Source organism: Pan troglodytes, chromosome 6 (assembly GCF_028858775.2).
Source record: "Pan troglodytes isolate AG18354 chromosome 6, NHGRI_mPanTro3-v2.0_pri, whole genome shotgun sequence".
Taxonomy (NCBI): domain Eukaryota; kingdom Metazoa; phylum Chordata; class Mammalia; order Primates; family Hominidae; genus Pan; species Pan troglodytes.
In genome coordinates this window covers 29,239,405-29,258,344 of record NC_072404.2, presented here as the reverse complement: position 1 = coordinate 29,258,344, position 18,940 = coordinate 29,239,405, and the positions used below count along the sequence as shown (strand labels likewise).

Sequence of the window (18,940 nt, the reverse complement as noted above, 5' to 3'; positions counted from 1 at the left end):
GGTGGGTGCCTGTAATCTCTTGGGAGACTGAGACAGGAGAATTACTTGAACCTGGGAGGCGGAGGTTGCAGTGAGCCGAGATCGTGGCACTGCACTTCAGCCTGGGCAACAGAGTGAGACTCCGTCTCAAAAAAATTAAAATTTGAAAGTAAGTTCGATAATTTCTAGTGTTTCCTCCAGGAGATTGGGATTCATGTTGTTATTATATTGAACAATTTTCCTGAATATCTGTGTAAGTGAGTTTTATTTACACAGAAGCCAAATAGTATTCATCTAAGATAAAGGTAGATGTAGCATGGACATTGGGAGGTATGAGTTTGAATTTGGCTTTTCGTTGACCTGTGTTTTGACTTCGGTTAAAATAATCCTTTGAGGCTGTTTCCTTAATCTGTAAAATGGGAGTCTTAAATTGACCTCACTTGTTTGGTGTAAGGGTACAGTGGAAATGTATTTCAAGTACTTGGTATGGCTTTACCCATAAGGAGTCACTGAATAGTTTTTTACTTTTGTTCTCAATATTGGTGAAATCTTAAAGTTTGTTGTTAAATTGCAGTTGTGGCAGAAATAATCTGGAAATGATTAAGCTTCCTGTACGTTAATGACTTTGTTTTGCTGGCTAGAAGATGTAACTTTTCATGTACAGCAGCTCTTTTGCTTCTATCAGAATTGGCATAAATATGAATTGTGCAGATTGTCTTAATGTAACAAAGGATTTCATTTAAGTGGACAGTCCAGATTGTTTTATTTATTTATTTATTTATTTATTTATTTATTTATTTATTTTTGAAATGAAGTCTCGCTCTTGTCCCCCAGGCTGGAATGCAATGGTGCCATCTCGGCTCACTGCAACCTCCGCCTCCTGGGTTTAAGCGATTCTCCTGCCTCAGCCCCCCAAGTAGCTGGGATTACAGGTGCCTGCCACCATGCCTGGCTACTTTTGGTGTTTTTAGTAGAGATGGGGGTTTCACCATGTGGGCCAGACTGGTCTTGAACTCCTGACCTTAGGTGATCCACCCACCTCAGCCTCCCAAAGTGCTGAGATTACAAGCATGAGCCACCATGCCTGGCCGATAATTTTATTAATACACATTAAGTTATAGAACAAAGTTTAAAAAGTATCCTATATTTGCTTTTTTGTTTTGTTTTTTTTGAGACAGGGTCTGACTCTATCGCCCAGGCTGGAGTGCAGTCGCACGATCTCAGCTTACTGCAGCATCTGCCTCCAGGGTTCAAGCAATTCTCCTGCCTCAGCTTCCTAAATAGCTGGGACTACAGGCGCACACCACCACCACGCCTGGCTAATTTTTGTATTTTTAGTAGAGACAGGGTTTCACCCAGTTGGCCAGGCTGGTCTTGAACTGCTGACCTCAGGTAATCCACCCGCCTTGGCCTCCCAAAGTGCTAGGATTACAGGTGTGAGCCACCGGGCCCAGCCAATATCCTATATTTGAAGTTATACTATAGTTACTGCAGCAAAATAAATCCAAATGTACTTTCCTAGGCAAAGGAAGGACATCTAACACTGTCTAATGTAACAATCTTAGAAAATTCTAGTTTTTTTGTGGTATAGGAAATACTAATGTCATCTCAGGTTATGTGCATGGAAAGTATTTAACATCTCTTTACTACCAGATAGTCATGTAAAGTTAAATTATATTTTTCTCTTAAAAATTCCTTCTTCTTGTTACTAACAAGCCCAGAGTTTGATTTTAATGGAATTTAACATTTGTATCGATGGTGACTTCTAGATTTAAGAGAGTAGGGAAAAACAGTGGAAATTTTAAAAGTACCACAGAGGAGATAATGGTATAATAAATCCTCCTATACTGATCACCTAGCTTCAAGAATCACCAAATGATGACTGGCTTTGATTCATCTCTGTGCCTCAATGCCACACCTCCCCAAATTATTTCAAAACAAATTGAAGACAGCAAGCTTTTTACATTCCTAATTCTTCAGCATGTATCTCTAAAAGACAGACTTTTAAAAAGCATAGACAATATCATTACATATTAAAAAACATGACACTAACTCACTGGTATTAAATATTCCAATTTTCCTGATTAGTTTTTTCCATTGTATTTGAATTGGGATTTAAATAAGTTTCTTCCATTATGATTGGTTAATAGGTCTTAAGTTTGTTTTACTTAATGTCAAGGATTCCCTCCTCCTTTTTTCACTTTGAAATTTATTTGTTAAAAAATTTAGATGTTGGCCGGGCATGTGGCTCATGCCTGTTCTCCCAGTACTTTGGGAGGCCGAGGCGGGTGGATCACTTGAGGTCAGGAATTCCAGACCAGCCTGGCCAACATGGTAAAACCCCGTCTCTACTAAAAATACAATATTAGCTAGGCGTGGTGGCACACGCCTGTAATTCCAATGACTCAGGAGGCTGAGGCACAAGAATCGCTTGAACCTGGGAAGTGGAGGTTGCAGTGACCTGAGATGGCACCACTGCCCTCCAGCCTGGGCTACAGAGCGAGACTGTCTCAAAAAACAAACACCGACAAAAAGGCCAGGCACGGTGGCTCACGCCTGTAATCCCAGCACTTTGGGAGGCCGAGGTGGGTGGATCATGAGGTCAGGAGATCGAGACCATCCTGGCCAACATGGTGAAACCTCATCTTTACTAAAAATACAAAAAAATTAGCCAGGCGTGGTGGTGGGCGCCTGTAATCCCAGCTACTCGGGAGGCTGAAGCAGGAGAATCGCTTGAACCCAGGAGGCGGAGGTTGTGGTGAGCTGTGAGATCATGCCCCTGCACTCCAGCCTGGGCGACAGAGCGAGACTCTGTCTCAAAGAAAAAAAAAAAAAAAAAACCTTAGATGTTTGTGCTGGAGAGTTTCCCAGGTCTGGATGTTGCTGACAGTGTTTCTGTGGTGTATTTTTATGTGTAATTCTGTTCTCAGAAGACATGATAGGGCTAGAGACTTCATCATTTTCAGGATTTTTTTTTTTTTTTTTTTTGAGACAGAGTCTTGCTCTGTCGCCTGGGCTGGAGTGCAATGGCGCGATCTTTGTTCACTGCAACCTCCGCCTCCCGGGTTCAAGCGATTCTCCTGCCTCAGCCTCCTGAGTAGCTGGGACTACACGTGCCCGCCACCACACCTGGCTAATTTTTGTACTTTTAGTAGAGATGGGGTTTCACCATGTTAGCCAGGATGGTCTCATCTCCTGACCTCGTGATCCACCTGCCTCGGCCTCTCAAAGTGCTGGGATTACAGGCAGGAGCCACCACGCCTGGCCCATTTTCAGGATTTTTGTGTTTAATTGGCAAATATGTCATAGGTGAGAAAAGGGAAAATTTTAATACTTTGGCCAAGGTTTTATTCATTCAAGGAAATGATGGATTAATGTGACTGAGTTCAAATTTGGGAAAATATTGATGTAGTTGGGGAAGCATGTTGCACTTAAGTGAAAGTTTTTTTTTAACTTGTTTGTCCTTAAGTGTGGTAAACATACCTGTTCTTTCTCACTAGAAGGAAAAAGAGCTTAGTAAGCAGGAACAATTTGCTGCTATTGGAGACTGGTAACGTAGCATTGCATTTGCATTATGCTTTCTGCTAGGAGAAGGGTTATCTACAAAGCCTAGTGAAATTATATCTTGGGAGAAAAGAAAGGGTTGAGTTACCTAGGATGAGGAATGTCAGGCAGAAATATTTAGATCAAACTTGTCAACCTTTTGTTTTGTTGATACATTGGAGTTCTCAGAGTGCGTGAAACTGAGAATTCTCATACTGAGTTTCTTGAACACAATTATTTGCTTATTTTCTTTGCCTACTTGTAGAAAACATTAAAAATGGAAATATAAACAAGTCTGGCTGTATAAGTCTACCTCTGGGAAACAGTCTTCAAGCTTTGGGGTGATGAGATTATTATAGTTTCTAAAGTTGATGAGAAGGTGGTATAATTTGATAATGATCAACTGCAACTTTCCCACGAACAAAAACAAACCCAAGGATCTGCCTTGTCTAAGAACCACATCCACTTAGCAGTAATACGAAATAAAAACTGTTAATGTAGACATACCTCGTATTCAAAATACAGTGGTTTTAAAAGTTTAGTAATCTTAAAACACCTCTTCTTGCAGGTACAGTTTTAGTGATGGTTACTTTTATGTGGAAAATAAGTATTCCATATAAAACTTTTTCTTTTTCTTTTTTTTTTTTTTAATTTTAATTTTTCCAGACAGAGTCTCACTCTGTCTCCCAGGCTGGAGTGCAGTGGCACAATCTTGTCTCACTGTAACCTCTGCCTTCCAGGTTTAAGCGATTCTCTTGCCCCAGCCTCCCAAGTAGCTTGGATTACAGGCACACGCCTCCGTGATGCCCGGCTAATTTTTGTATTTTTAGCAGAGATGGGGTTTCGCCATGTTGGCCAGACTGGTCTTGAACTCTTGATCTCAGATGATCCTCCCGCCTCGGCCTCCCAAAGTGCTGGGTTTATAGGCATAAGCCACTGTGCCCGGCCTAAAACTTTTTCTTGATTGTTCTTCAAATTCCCTTGACAAACAAATTAAATTTAATCAATTAGTTATAGATAAGCTCTGTTCAATAGAAATACATGAACTAAATATATATGATTTTAACCTTTTAGTAGCCACATTAAGTAAAACAAAGGCCCAGTGTGGTGATGTGTGCCTGTATCCTAGCTGACTGGGAGGCTGAGGTGGGAGAATTGCTTGAGCCCAAGAGGTTGAGGCTGCAGTGAGCTTTGGTCGTGCCACTACAGTTTGGGCGAGAGAGCAAAAACCCTGTCTCAAAAAAAAAAAAAAAAGAGTTATTATATACAACCTAATATATCTAAAATGTAACAGTATAATAAATTGTTGAGAAATTTTGCTTTTTTTGGTATTGAATCTTCAACATCTGTATGTATTTTATCCTTACAGAACGATTCAATTCAGACTAGCCACATTTCAAGTAGTTAGACACATGTGGCTAGTGGCTTCTTTGTTGGACAGAGCAGCTTAAGATGTACGGTTTCTAAAATCACTGTTTAAAAATATCTTGTTGCTGGAAAAAAATATAATGATATTTATAAAACTAGTTTTAGCTATGGAAAAATATGGGAATAATTAATTTTCAATGCTACTCAAGCATTTATATCCAAGTTCTTTATTCCTTTGTTACCACTCTAATTTTTAGGAAGATATGTACAATTTACTATATTGTGTTAATATTAAGACTTTTGAAAGAGCTATGCTTTTAGGTCATACAGGCAGTGAGGCTTTTATTTAAATAGTAACTGTTCAACTGCGTGTGTTTCTGTGGTTGTAATACTGGTGGTGACTTTTTAGTTTAAAGGCACATATACAGGCTGGGCGCAGTGGCTCATGCCTGTAATCCTAGCAGTTTGGTAGGCCTAGGCAAGTGGATTGCTTGAGCCCAGGAGTTCAAGACCAGTCTGGGCAACGTGGTGAAACCACAGCTTATGAAAAATACAAAAATTAGCTGGGTGCGGTAGCGCATGCCTGTAGTCCCAGCTACTTGAGGGGCTGAGGCAGGAGGATCTCATGAACCTTGGAGGTTGAGGCTGCAATGAGCAGAGATCATGCCGTTTGCACTCCAGTCTGAGCAACAGAGCAAGACCCTCTCTCCACCAAAAAAAAAAAAAAAAAATTAAAAAATGAAGCACATTTACTTAGTTAAAATCTCAGTATGAAGACTATAAAAATCTTTGGTTATTTAGGGATCAAGGATTAGCTTGTGCCCTGTTTTTTTTGTTTGTTTGTTTTTTTCCTGTTTGACATTCTACATTAAGATGTGCGTGCCCTTCTAGTAGTCACATTAAGAAGTAAAACAAAGGCCCAGTGTGATGATGTGTGCCTGTATCAATTGTCTTTCGAACAGTGTTAGGTTTTCCTAACTTGCACATGTCCTAAGGAAGTATAAAAACTTTGACTATGTTTCTTCAAGGAACATTTAATCTTCTAAAAGAAAGACATGGCAGTGTGTAAATGCAAGCAAACAATAGTAGTAAGAGAGTACGTAGAAAAACATTCAGTCTTTTTTGGACTCTTCCAGTGCATACTCATGGCGTCAGTCAAGTTTTCATCCATGCACGTCTGGCTGTCAGACTCTGTTCTACATAGATGGAGATAACGTGTGCAAATGTAAAAGATAAAATATACCTCTGTTTTAGTTAACGGGACTAAAACATAGCTGTTACCATGGAGATCTGGGAGCTGGGGATAATGGAAAAAACCATGTTTAGATTCTCACTTAGAACTGTGATGTTAAGAGACTTTGTTCCCTTGCTCATTGTTTAAGTAATATTGAATAATTGCCTGAGATGAGCTAAGCAATCTGTTAACAAATGGAATGTGCAACAGTGAATAAAACAAGTAATTTTGCCTTTGAGACTCGCCCTGTTAACTATACCACAGTGGCCACCAATCCATAAGAGAGAGAGAGAATGTGTGTGTGTGTGGGTTGGCGGGGGAGGGGCCAAGTTCCCCTGCCCCACCCCCAGAAATTACGATTTAAGTCTGTTTTGGGGCCCTGGAATCTGCATTTTAGTTAGTCCCTTGTGGTGATTCTAACATAGGTGGTTCTCGGACCATACTTGAAGGACATCTCTTTACTTTTACGGTGTAGGGGACCTTGTAATCTTTTTTTTTTCCCCCTTCCTTCCTCCTGTTCAGTTCACTAGAATCTGGCATTCTTTTTAACTGTTGCAGGAAGTATGCTTTTCTTTAGTGTACCTGTGACCCTCTGTTAATCCACTAGATGCAATTCCATCTTTGATAGGGATTTTTGACCTCGGTCTACCTGTGTTACTTCTAAGTTATGTTTCCTCCCTTCCACTTTTACAGATACTTATTTAAGACTGACCTAAAATATCTAGTTTCTTCTGCTAAACTATAAAATCTATAGGAATTTTATAGGGGGACGGAGAACTGATGTCACAGAACTGGTTAGAACTGTTGGAATCTAGAATTGTTTTCCTCTTGTTTCATTCTGATATTATGCTGCTGGCTAGAAACAATAGCTTATTTTTCCCTCAACAACTAGTAAAGTTCATTTTATAAAACACAAAAGCTAGAAGAAATGGAAAACTGCAGATGATTCTACCAGCCAGGGCTCATCACGGTCAGTATCGTAATGCTCTCTCTTCCTTACTTCTGTTAATGTTCATGTGTATGTGTGTATGTACAGATACGTACATTTTGTTCCTGGTTGGAATGTTCTTTTTGTGATAAAACCACATATTTTAAAATGAGATCATATTCCATGTTCTCTTTTAGCGATGCACTTTTTTCAGTGAACAGTGTCATAAGCGCATGTCTTCATTAAATATTCTTTCATATTTATAATATCTCCATGAGATTTCATTCTGTGTATTGTAATTGAATCCCTTTTTCCTGGACCTCTAAGTTCTTCCTAGTTCTCCCTATTTACAGACAGCTAGGCCTTTAAGCATGTTACAACTTTACCTAAGGAAATGATGTAAGAAAGATAATTCTTGAGTTAGAGGATAAGACACTGCCAAGTCAGCAATGAGGCAGAGTTATGCCAGTTGACACTTAGACCCGGAATGTAAGACTGATCATTTTCCCAAGTATTTGCTTGGAGTACAGTATTAAACTTCTTGAAAATTGAGGTTGACCTTTTAAAGAGCTGATTCTTAACTGTATAAACCAAGAAAGAATAGGTGTGATTACAGTATAGCCATATTGAAATTAGCCAGGCTGAACGAAGTCCTCTTTGGACATAGGTTTAGTTCGGCACAGCTGGAATGAAAATTTGCAGCCGGTACAGAGTGCCACCAAGTGGCGGGTTGGAAAGCCCATGCTAGACTGCTTTGAGCCATAAGGCTTGGCTTTTTACTTGAAAATACCAGTCCAAATCCGAACCTTGTGTTCCAGTTTTTTTGCATAAGAAATAAGGCAGCTGGGCGCGGTGGCTCCTGCCTGTAATCCCGCCGAGGCGGGTGGATCACGAGGTCAGGAGTTCGAGACCAGCCTGGCCAGCATGGTGAAACCCCGTCTCTACTAAAAATACAAAAAATTAACTGGGCATGGTGGCGCGCGCCTGTAATCCCAGCTACTGGGGAAGCTGAGGCAGGAGAATCGCATGAACCCGGGAGGTGGAGGTTGCAGTGAGCCGAGATCGCGCCACTGCACTCCAGCCTGGGTGACAGCGAGATTCCATCTTAAAAAAAAAAAAAAAAGAGGCAAAGAAGAACATGTTACAAATTAGACTTGGTTTTCTCCTTCTGTCATCAGCTGGTGTTAGCAGCATTATATCAGTATCTGTCTTATAAAGTAGGGAAGCAGTGATTCCCACTTGAGTTGTATGTAAGCATTGGTAGAAGGAAGGGGCTGAGACAGAGCCTTTTCCAGAGGAATAAGATAAAGGTGCATCCAGGACTTACAGGTAATTTGGATGAAAGGTTGCAAGTCTAATACAGTTTTGTGTCTTGCATTGGGACTTGACTTGATATGACTAGCTTCAGAAGTACCTGAGGTGCCTATGTATATAATCTTTGTAATGCTTGAGACAACTGAGTAGTTGTGTTTTCCTCATAGTTGCCTTTCCTCTCTTCCTTCTTTCTTGGTATTAATATGTAAGCTTGTCCACTTAATTTCAATATTGAGTTGCCATATGTAAGTTATTGTGGTTTAAAGCTAAGGTGTAAAGGGAAAATATTGCTTAGGATTAGCATATATTTTTATCTTTTGAATTTCATGTGCAATCTGTACTTTTTTCTGAAGTTATTTGGTATGGTTATGCTGTTGGTTGGATTATAAGTGAAATCAGTAAGACCGACTAGAGTATGGTTAGGAGGATAGAATCTGTGGCCAGAATGCTCAAATACATATCCTGACCCTGCTACACAGTAGCTGTGTGTGTATTCAGACATATTAAATTACTTCTGCCTTTGTTTCCTAATCTGTAAAATGCCAACTCTGAGGGTTAAATGAGATAATAAACATAAAGCACTTTTTTTGGTTCTTATTTCTATCTTTTGTCAGATTTTTTAGTGGAAGAAAATATGCAAATACAAGAGACTTTCTGTGAAATTCCAGTCATCCAAAATCTGAGTTGGAAATAATAAGTATGAACCCATGGTTTATTTTCTTTCCAAGTGTATTTTCCAGCTCTGGCTTGGAAGCAATAACCAATCTAATGAGTGCCTCTAGTGACCAGATTGTAGTCTCTCTGTACTTTTTCTGACTAAAAGGGATCAAGGATCCATGCTGATAAGGCTGATTATAGATGGGGGCAAGAAACATACAAGCTAAACCTAGAATATCACATAACAGAAAGCAGAAGTGCTCACAAATATTATTGGAGTCACATGAAAAGATGAAGGAGCTAACATGAAGAAGCCGTTTTGCTGGCCACAGATGGGACAATTTGAGCATCAAAAAAGATTGATACAAGCAAAATATGTATGAGTCTGAATTAATAATGATACTGAAGGAATGAAATATTTGGTTGTCTTTGGGCAATGTCAGGTCCCTAACATGTTATTCTGAAAAATTTGAAATAATATCTTTGGACTCCTTTTTTTTTTTTCCCCCTAAAAAAAAGAAAAAAAGAAAAAGAGGCTTGCTCTGTTGCTGAGGCTGGAGTGCATGCAGTAGCATAGTCATAGCTTACTGTAGCCTCTCAACTTCTTGGGCCCAAGCGGTTTTCCCACCTCAGCCTCCCAAGTAGCTGGGACTACAAGTATGTACCACCATACCCATTAATTTTTAAAAATATATATTATATATATATATATTTTCTTTTATACAACATCAAAGATAAGCCAATAATATTTTTTTCTTTTTTTGAGACGGAGTCTCTCTTTGTCACCCAGGCTGGAGTGCAGTGGTGCGATCTCAGCTCACTACAACCTCCGCCTCCCGAGTTCAAGCAAATCTCCTGCCTCAGCCTCCTGAGTAGCTGGGATTATAGGCACATGCCACCATGCTCGGCTAATTTTTTGTACTTTTTAGTAGAGATGGGGTTTCACTGTGTTAGCCAGGATGTTCTCAATCTCCTGACCTCGTGATCCGCCTGCCTTGGCCTCCCAAAGTGCTGGGATTACAGGCATGAGCCATTGCTTCTGGCTTTTTTTTTTTTTTTTTGAGACGGAGTCTCACTCTGTCTCTTAAGGCTGGAGTGCAGTGGCATGATCTTGGCTCACTGCAGCCTCCACCTCCTGGGTTCAAGTGATCCTCCTGCTTCAGCCTCCTAAGTAGCTGGGATTACAGGTGCGTACCACCACACCCGGTTAATTATTTTATTTTATTTTATTTTTTTTGAGATGGTGTCTTGCCCTGTCACCCAGGCTGGAGTGCAGTGGTGCGATCTCAGCTCACTACAACCTCCGCCTCCTGGGTTCAAGCAATTCTCTGCCTCAGCCTCCTGAGTAGCTGGGATTACAGATGCCCGCCACCATGCCCAGCTAATTTTTTATATTTTTAGTAGAGATGGGATTTCACCATCTTGGCAAGGCTGGTCTTGAACTCCTGACCTCGTGAGCCACCCTCCTCAGCCTCCTGAAGTGCTGGGATTACAGGCGTGAGCCACTGTGCCTGGCCTAATTTTTCTATTTTTAGTAGAGATGGGGTTTCACCATGTTGGCCAGGCTGTTCTTGAACTCTGGACCTCAGGTGATCCACCCACCTCCGCCTCCCAAAGTGTTGGGATTACAGGCGTGAGCCATCACACCCAGCAAAATTGCCTGAACCCGGGAGGCAGAGGCTGCAGTGAGCTGAGATTGTGCCACTGAATTCCAGCGTAGGCGACAGAGCGAGACTCTTGTCACACACACGCAAAAGAAAAAGAAAACATAAAACTTACATAAAAGCAGAGAGGTACCTGTCCTGAAGCTTTAACAGTTATTACCACATGAGTTATTTTGAAACAAATCCCAAACTAGCATTTAGTCTGTAAACTTGTACTAGCTATAGTTTGGATTTTTTAATCTCTTAAACTGGCATTCTCTTTTATTTCTTTGGTATATTTGACCCTGATGACTGTGCTTTTACTTTGTCATGAAAATAATATAAAAGTGCTTCTCTTCGTTCCCTCCTCCATTTTATGATTGTAGACAGGATGTACCTGAGTTTAGTTAATCTAGGTTTTCTTTGATGTTCTCGAAGGGATCAATGGCAGCTGTGGTATTTGTTTGTTCTCACCCTTTTGGGGAAAGGGAAGAGGCAAAGGACTAAACTAGGTTATGAATCTAGACTAAACTGGTGTTTTCCTCAGATACTTCAAAACTGTGGATTATTTGACCTGGAAAGAGAAGTTCACTATAGTTCTTTGTTTTTTTTTCTATTTTTTATTTTTCTTTTTTCTTCTCTTTTCTTTTTGAGACAGGTTGTCACTCTGTTGCCCAGGCTGGATTGCAGTGGTGCAGTCACAGCTCACTGTAGCTTTGAACTCCTGGTCTCAAGCAATCCTTCCATCTCAGTCTCCTGAGTAGGTGGTACTAGAAGCATGCAACACCATGCCCAGCTAGTTTAAAAAAATTTTAAAAAGATTTTTGTAGAGATGGCGTTTGGCTATGTTGTCCAGGCTGGTCTGGAACTCCTGGGCTCAAGTGATCCTCCTAAAGTGCTGGGATTACAGGCATAAGCCACAAGGCCTGTCCTATAGTTCTAATTTTGAAAGTTAAGTAATTTATTTCACTTGAGATGTCAAGCTCAATTGCTAGTTTTTGTTTTATTTTGTTTTTAATAGCTAATTGACTATAAATTCTTCCTCCTTCAAAGGAGGTGACTGGCATGTGACTTCTATGATATAGTCTCATACAGTTAACATGCAGTTGTGTTATATGTGTCGCCCTCTTCCTTCCCTTATACATACATATATACATGTGTAGGGAGGCATTTGAACTAAGGTGCTGATTCTTAACATTTTCTGTACTGTGCACTCCTTTAGCAGTCTGAAACCTATGGATCTCTTCTTATGTTTCAGTATGTCTTGTTTTTTATTTTTTTGAGATGGAGTCTTGCTCTGTCGCCCAGGCTGCAGTGCCGTGATGCAATCTTGGCTTACCGCAACCTCCGCCTCCGAGGTTCAAGTGATTCTTCTGCCTCAGCATCTGGAGTAGCTGGGACTACAGGCACCTGCCACCGTGCCCAGCTAATTTTTTGTAATTTTAGTAGAGGAGGGGTTTCACCATGTTGGCCAGTCTGGTCCTGAACTCCAGACCTCAAGTGATCCACCTGCCTCGGCCACCCAAAGTGTTGGGATTATAGGCATGAGCCACTGTGCCTGGCCTCAGGATGTTTTAAAATGCATAAAATACGTAGGATTATAAAGGAAACCAATTATTTTAAAATGTAGTTAGCAGAATGTTAAAACTTGGTGATAGGTGCTTAGTATAATAAGCAACAAGTTCTAGCAACACATCTAAGTTTCACAGTAATGAGTATAGATGATAAAGATCTCCAACAGTCTAATGTGGTATGAAAATATCTGATTTATATTGATGTCAAAATTACAAGTACTGTAATTCTGTGGTTTAGTGCCAGCATTCATAATTGAAGGACGTGTTAAATTTCATTTAGGGGATAGTGAAGATAAATGTGTAATTTCCTGCCACCCACACCTCATTTTTATTTCCCTGTATTTTATCCATGGACTCCTTAGCTGTAACGGTCAGAGTAAGGTCACCTGGACTAAGGCCTTGTTTGTGTCCTGGGATGCCTAATTTGAAGCTAACGGATTTGAACTTAGAATGTAGTCATCAGATAAGTGTGTTTTAAACATTCTATCTGCCAATTTTAGTGGCTTTTAAAATAAGTCATAACAGTCCAATAAATGCTGGATCTCCAAATGGTCTCTATGCATTTTATGACTTTGCTTCTTTGCTTTTCCTTCTTGGGCTGTATTTTCTTAATAGATATTGGTTTGTAATTAATATAGAGTTAATATTTTAAGTAGTTTCTAAACTTCCATGTTGGCTATTATTGTTTTGCTTTTATGTTTTTTTTCTTTTAAAAAACATTTTAATTCTTCTGCAGGATTCGGAAACTTCAGATACGAAATATCCCGCCTCATTTACAGTGGGAGGTAAGAATTTCTGTATTTAAAATTAAGATCTAAGTATGGAAGCCCATTGCTGTTAGTTTTTTCAAAGCTTTTTCTCCTTTTCTCAACTCTTGGGTGTGCTAGAACATAAAATTCTTCTCCTATGACCCGTGCCTTGGTGTGGGTTTTTCTTAGTAAGGGCACAGTGTATCTTTTAAAAATCTGCTCTTTGGGATAAGAAACCAAATATTGAAATATATTCTTGGGTAACTGGGTAATCTTTCTCATTCAGTCCCTTCCCAACAGGATTTTGTTGATTTCAGTCCTTTCTGATGAGTTTGCCAATTGTATTTAAATATGAAGTTCCTATCTTGGCAAAGTTTTAAAAAGACAAATACCTGCTATTTTGTGCTGTTACTTTAAAATGTTATTCTGCTTCCTTTTGCTCAGATGGTGGCACTGCACTGATTGTGTAATATGCATAAACACAAACTATTTAGCACAATTGAATAGCCTGTGTCAGCAATTTCCAAAGCATAATAATGATGTCATGGTGAGAATTTGAGACACCAGTAGTTGAAGGGATAAAAGAAAATGTCTTTTGACTCTTCAGACAATGGAACCTGAAAGTTCTTAAAACCCACCTTGGAGAGGGTGGTGCAGAGAAACTGCTTAGCTTTTATGTATCTCTAATATAAAAAAAATCAAGAGTAACTAGTTTTTTGTGTTTTAGACTAGTCTTCTAAAATGACATTTGATGAGTCACTAAATCATAACCCCCATCAAAATGCAAAGTTTGGTTAAAAGGTTAGTTTGGTGGGAAGTTGATCTAAGTCTGATTCTCCAAGGTTTCTCAGTTGGTCACAGGTGATTTGTGCTGAGAATATTTATCTTCAGAACAGTATTATTGAGATTAAGCTTTGCAGGAAGGGGTTGGTTTTTGGTATATGCTGAATATATTGCAAGTTATATAGTGCACTAAAAATATACTTTATAGATGGAAACGGTGGGTTATAAGATTAAACTTTTTACATGTTCCTGTTTTAGATTAACATTTATTTAGGGAATTCAGTAGCTTGGGGGATAGGTCCTCAAGTGTTGTAATAGCAAGATTACTAGTTCGATCCCCATATTTTAAGATGAGCCATATTAAATATGATTTAAAATGTAGTTTAATATGATTTTTTTGTTCAGGAGCTACATCTGGTGTAATGTAGCTTTCTATGAAACAGCCAAATGGTAGAAACCAAGTTTAAGTAAATTATTAGAGTACTAGCATATCTGCTATGGGCAGAGTTTCCTTTTAATTCATTCATAATCTCTTCAAATTTAGAGAATTTAGCTTTTAGTTTATTGTATTTTCCCTTATTCTGGGTATTTGCCGTATCTAACTTTTCTTAATTTTTGTATTTCACTTTACTCTCCTCATTGTCCTTTGAGGTAGTGTCAAGTTAGTGGATTATCTCTGTTTTCAAATGGGCAAATATGGGCACGCAAGATAAAGTTAATTAAGCAAGAGCACATACTGAATCGTAAGATGCTTGGAACTAGACTTTGGAATTCTTCACCTTTGACTCCCTTTAAAAATTTAATGATTATTTACGTATTGATCAACAAAAACAATTTTATTGAGAGTTCGTTAGGAATAAGATGGGCTGCTGTTGTTAGGTGTTTCTTTCCTTAAAGGCTTGAGGGAACACTATTTCCTTTTTGAGAAGGGTCACTTTGTATGTTTTTGTTTGTTTGTTTGTTTGTTTTTTGAGATGGAGTTTCGCTCTCGTTGCCCAGGCTGGAGTGGAATGGTGCAATCTTGGCTGACTGCAACCTCCGCCTCCCAGGTTCAAATGATTCTCCTGCCTCAGCCTCACTAGTAGCTGGGATTACAGGCATCCGCCAACCATGCCTGGCTAATTTTTTGTATTTTTAGTAGAGATGGGATTTTACCATGTTGGTTAGGCTAGTCTCAAACTCCTGACCTCAGGCGATCCACCAGCCTTGGTCTCCCAAAGTGCTGGGATTACAGGCGTGAGCCACTGCACCCAGCCTGTATATATTTTATTTATTCACGCTGGGTATGCCGCTTGTTTTGTGCCAAAGCCTTATCATAAACAGCGATAATTTTGCAGTTCTGGACAATTTTTATAATGGAAGATTAGGCATTGAGTCCCTGATTAATCTTAGAATCACTGAAAGTGGAATGACCGGACCTTATGTGCCTTCTACTTTAATGCAGTAGAATATACATGTCACCACAGAGGAAATAGTCTTATCTCAATAGGTTCAACTGGCTTCAGTCTTAATCTAACTTTGAGTTTACAAGAAATACAGAAGATAGAGTGACAAATTAAATGATGCATCAAAGAAACAACTAGCCATGTCCTAAATATGGGATATTCCACAGGACATACTGTGTTGCTAGAGGAGCAGTGGGATGAAAAAAGGAAGGGGCCTGTTACAGAGTAAGACTCAAGAGGGTAACAAAAAAGCACTATAGTAAGTTCTCTGTGAGCAATGTAAATAGCCCTGTGAAGTAGCTTGGAGCACCCAAAAAAGCCTTATAGTTGTATTTTATTTATTTATTTTTATTTTTTTTGCAGGAAATGGGGCAGCCTTGAGGTCAGACTTGGAATTATGTCCTAGCTCCACTACTTTCTCATTGTGTGATCTAGTTATGGGATCTCTGAACAGGTTTTTAAAATTCTTTGAGCCTCATTTTCCTCTTTTCTAACCAGGGGTGATAATGGTGGCCCCCTCATTGGGTTGCTTTGAGCATTAAATAGGATTATGCATGATAAAGCCTTTAAAACAGTGCTTGGTACATATAAGTACACAATATGTTTTAGCTATGATATAATAAGAACAACAAATTCACCAGCTCTCAGCCTTAGGTTTTGTGCTTGTCTCAGTGAGATCCAGGCAGGAGCACAGATAACATACTCGGTATTTCACCAGGGAGAATCACACAGGTGCTGAAAGGCGAAAGAACAAAGAGAATCCAGAGTAGTGACTGTAAGGAGCAGCCACGGCCTGAGGGTTGGAAGGCCAAAGAGGAAGTTGAGGTTTTGGATCCTAGAGACTTGGAGGGAAGAGCCCTGAGCACCTGAGACTTAGATTTCTGAGCCATGGGAGCTCCTTGGCTATGGCTGGCGCCTGGGATGTGGGGAGGAGACAGGAGTTACACATCTTGTTCAGAGTGTCCAGAGGAGCTAGAGGCTGTAACCAACTGCTGATTCAGTGACGCCGGCTGACAGACAGGGACCTACGGATGCGGTGATGCCGACTGACGGAGAGGGACCTGCTGATGCGGTGATGCCAACTGACGGACGGGACCTGCGGATGCAGTGATGCCGACTGACGGAGGGGGACCTGCGGATGCGGTGATGCCGACTGATGGAGGGGGACCTGGCGATGCGGTGATGCCGACTGATGGACGAGACCTGCGGATGCGGTGAAGCCGATGAACGGGGACCTGCGGATGTGGTGATGCTGACTGACGTACAGGGACTTGGTGATGCGGTGATGCCGACTGATGGGTAGGGACCTGGTGATGCGTTGATGCCGACTGACGGACGGGACCTGGTGTTGCAGTGAAGCCGACTGACGGACGGGACATGCTGATGTGGTGAAGCTGACTGACAGACGGGACCTGGTAATGCAGTGAAGCCGACTGACGGACGGGACCTGCTGATGTGGTGAAGCCGACTGACAGATGGGGACCTGCGGGTGGGGTGATGCTGACTGACGGACGGGACCTGGTGATGCGGTGATACCAACTGAAGGACGGGACCTGCAGATGCAGTGATGCTGACTGACGGATGGGGACCTACGGATGCGGTGATGCTGACTGACGGAGAGGGACTTGCAGATGTGGTGATGCCGACTGATGGACAGGGACCTGCGGATGTGGGGATGCCGACTGACGGACAGGGCCTGCTGATGTCGACTGATGGACGGGACCTGTGGGTGTGGGGATGCCGACTGACAGACGGGCAAGAGCATGTCATCTCTATCCCGACTCCTGCTTTCTAGTACCGCTCTGGTGCCTTCTATTGGCAGAAACTAACAGGTAACAGCTGGCAAAGGAGAGATTAGAGTCCAGAGTCCTAGACCCGGCATCACAAAGCTGAGAAGTATATTTGGAACTGAGAGCTTATTTTTCTTCGTTTGCCCTAATGCCTCATATACCCTGTCAGTCTGATGGAACTGAGAGCTTAATATCAAGGCAAACCTCTAACCTTGAAGTAAGACAACCTCCTGCCCCAATTCTAGGAGTCATCTTGTAAGCCAGATTCTGTGAAGTCACTGAAGAGGTGACAGAATCTGGGACCACAGCAGAAACGCTTGTGACGTTTGGTGTTTTGTAAGCTCTATAGCTGGAGTGTTACCTTTCTGTTACTGTTAGATCTTTATTATTTATGTTATCTGTATTCCACCATGTACTACTAAATGATCAGAAGGGGATTCCTCAAGTTCTCTGGACCGCATATCTTACATGCTGTGTCAAGCAGCTTTAAACAGTTTCTAACCACTTAGTTTTAGATGATGATAAAGCACTTATGGGTGGGCACTGGATTCTGCTAAATGTTTATGGCAGATGAAGATACTGGGAGACTTTTTTTTTTTTTTTTGAGACAGAGTCTTGCTCTGTCACCCAGGCTGGAGTGCAGTGGCACAATCTCGGCTCACTGCAGCCTCTGCCTCCTGGGTTCAAGTGATTCTCCTGCTTCAGCCTCCTGAGTGGCTGGGACTACAGGTGCGCGCCACCACACCCAGCTAATTTTTTGTATTTTTAGTAGAGACGGGGTTTCATTGTTAGCCGGGATGGTTTCAATCTCTTAACCTTGTGATCTGCCCGCCTTGGCCTCCCACAGTGCTGGGATTACAGACTAACTTTCTGAAGGACTCACTGCTAGAGAATTAGGTAGGTTTGTTTTCTCCCAAATATATGGAATATAGCAAAGAAATAAGGGAAAATGGTTTCTCATCCATCCTGTTTTGCCTGAGGTACCTGAAGAGTAGACTCAGTGTGACCAGACTGGAAGGATTCCTCCACAGAAACAGTCCCAGCAGACAACGATGTGAATGTTCAGATGCCACAAGGGAGGTGTACATGAGGAGGAGGATTTGAGAGCCCTTCCTTAAATGGATAAGGGTAGGGCTTTGGGAGAAAGCCTTAGTGGAGTACTTGACATTAAACACCTTTAGATATTTTTTCTTTTGCCTACTCAATTTCTCAAGTGGGCTCCATTTTCTAAATTTAAAGAATGTCTTTTTGTTGTTGTTTTGTTTTTGAGACGGAGTCTTGCTCTTTCATCGAGGCTGGAGTGCAGTGATGCAACGACCTCGGCTCACTGCAACCTTCGCCTCCTGGGTCCAAGCAATTCTCCTGCCTCAGCCTCCTGAGTAGCTGGGATTACAGGTGCCTGCCACCACACCCTGCTGAGTTTTGTATTTTTAGTAGAGACAGGGCTACACCATGTTGACCAGGCTGGTCTCGAACTCCTGACCTCAAGTGATCTGTCCATCTCAGCCTCCCAAAGTGCTGAGATTACAGGCGGGAGCCACTGCGCCCGGCAGGAATGTCTTTTTGTATGTAAAAAATACACAGTAAGTGGGGCCAGTTGCGGTGACTCACGCCTGTAATCCCAGCACTTTGGGAGGCCAAGGCAGGTGGGTCACTTGAGGTCAGGAGATCGAGACCAGCCTGGCCAACATGGAGAAACCCCATCTTAACTAAAAATACAGAAATTAGCCGGGTGTGGTGGCACAGGCTTGTAATCCCAGCTACTCAGGAGGTTGAGTCAGGGGAACCTCTTGAACCCGGGAGGCGGAGGTTGCAGTGAGCCAAGATCGCACCACTGCACTCCAACCTGGGTGACAAAGCGAGACTCTGTCTCAAAAAAAAAAAAAAAAAAAAAGGCCAGAGTCTTAAGGAAAGGATTTCTCAGTTTCTCCTA

General features: G+C 41.3%; 1 protein-coding gene across 6 annotated transcripts in view; it reads left to right on the top strand.

Annotated features, from left to right (window-relative positions):
* Positions 1 to 18,940, top strand: part of IGF2BP3 (insulin like growth factor 2 mRNA binding protein 3) — a 153,724-nt gene that overhangs the window by 32,254 nt on the left and 102,530 nt on the right. For 2 of the 6 annotated variants that reach the window (XM_001157593.7, XM_063814126.1), the window contains exon 3: positions 12,977 to 13,025. The exons of 2 other annotated variants lie outside the window; for them this stretch is intronic. In XM_001157593.7, coding sequence (XP_001157593.1) covers positions 12,977 to 13,025 — 49 coding nt within the window. Of the gene's footprint in view, positions 1 to 6,909; positions 7,095 to 12,976; positions 13,026 to 18,940 lie in introns of those variants that run through there. 2 more of the 6 variants (XM_063814127.1, XM_054687433.2) reach the window with 2 other exon arrangements.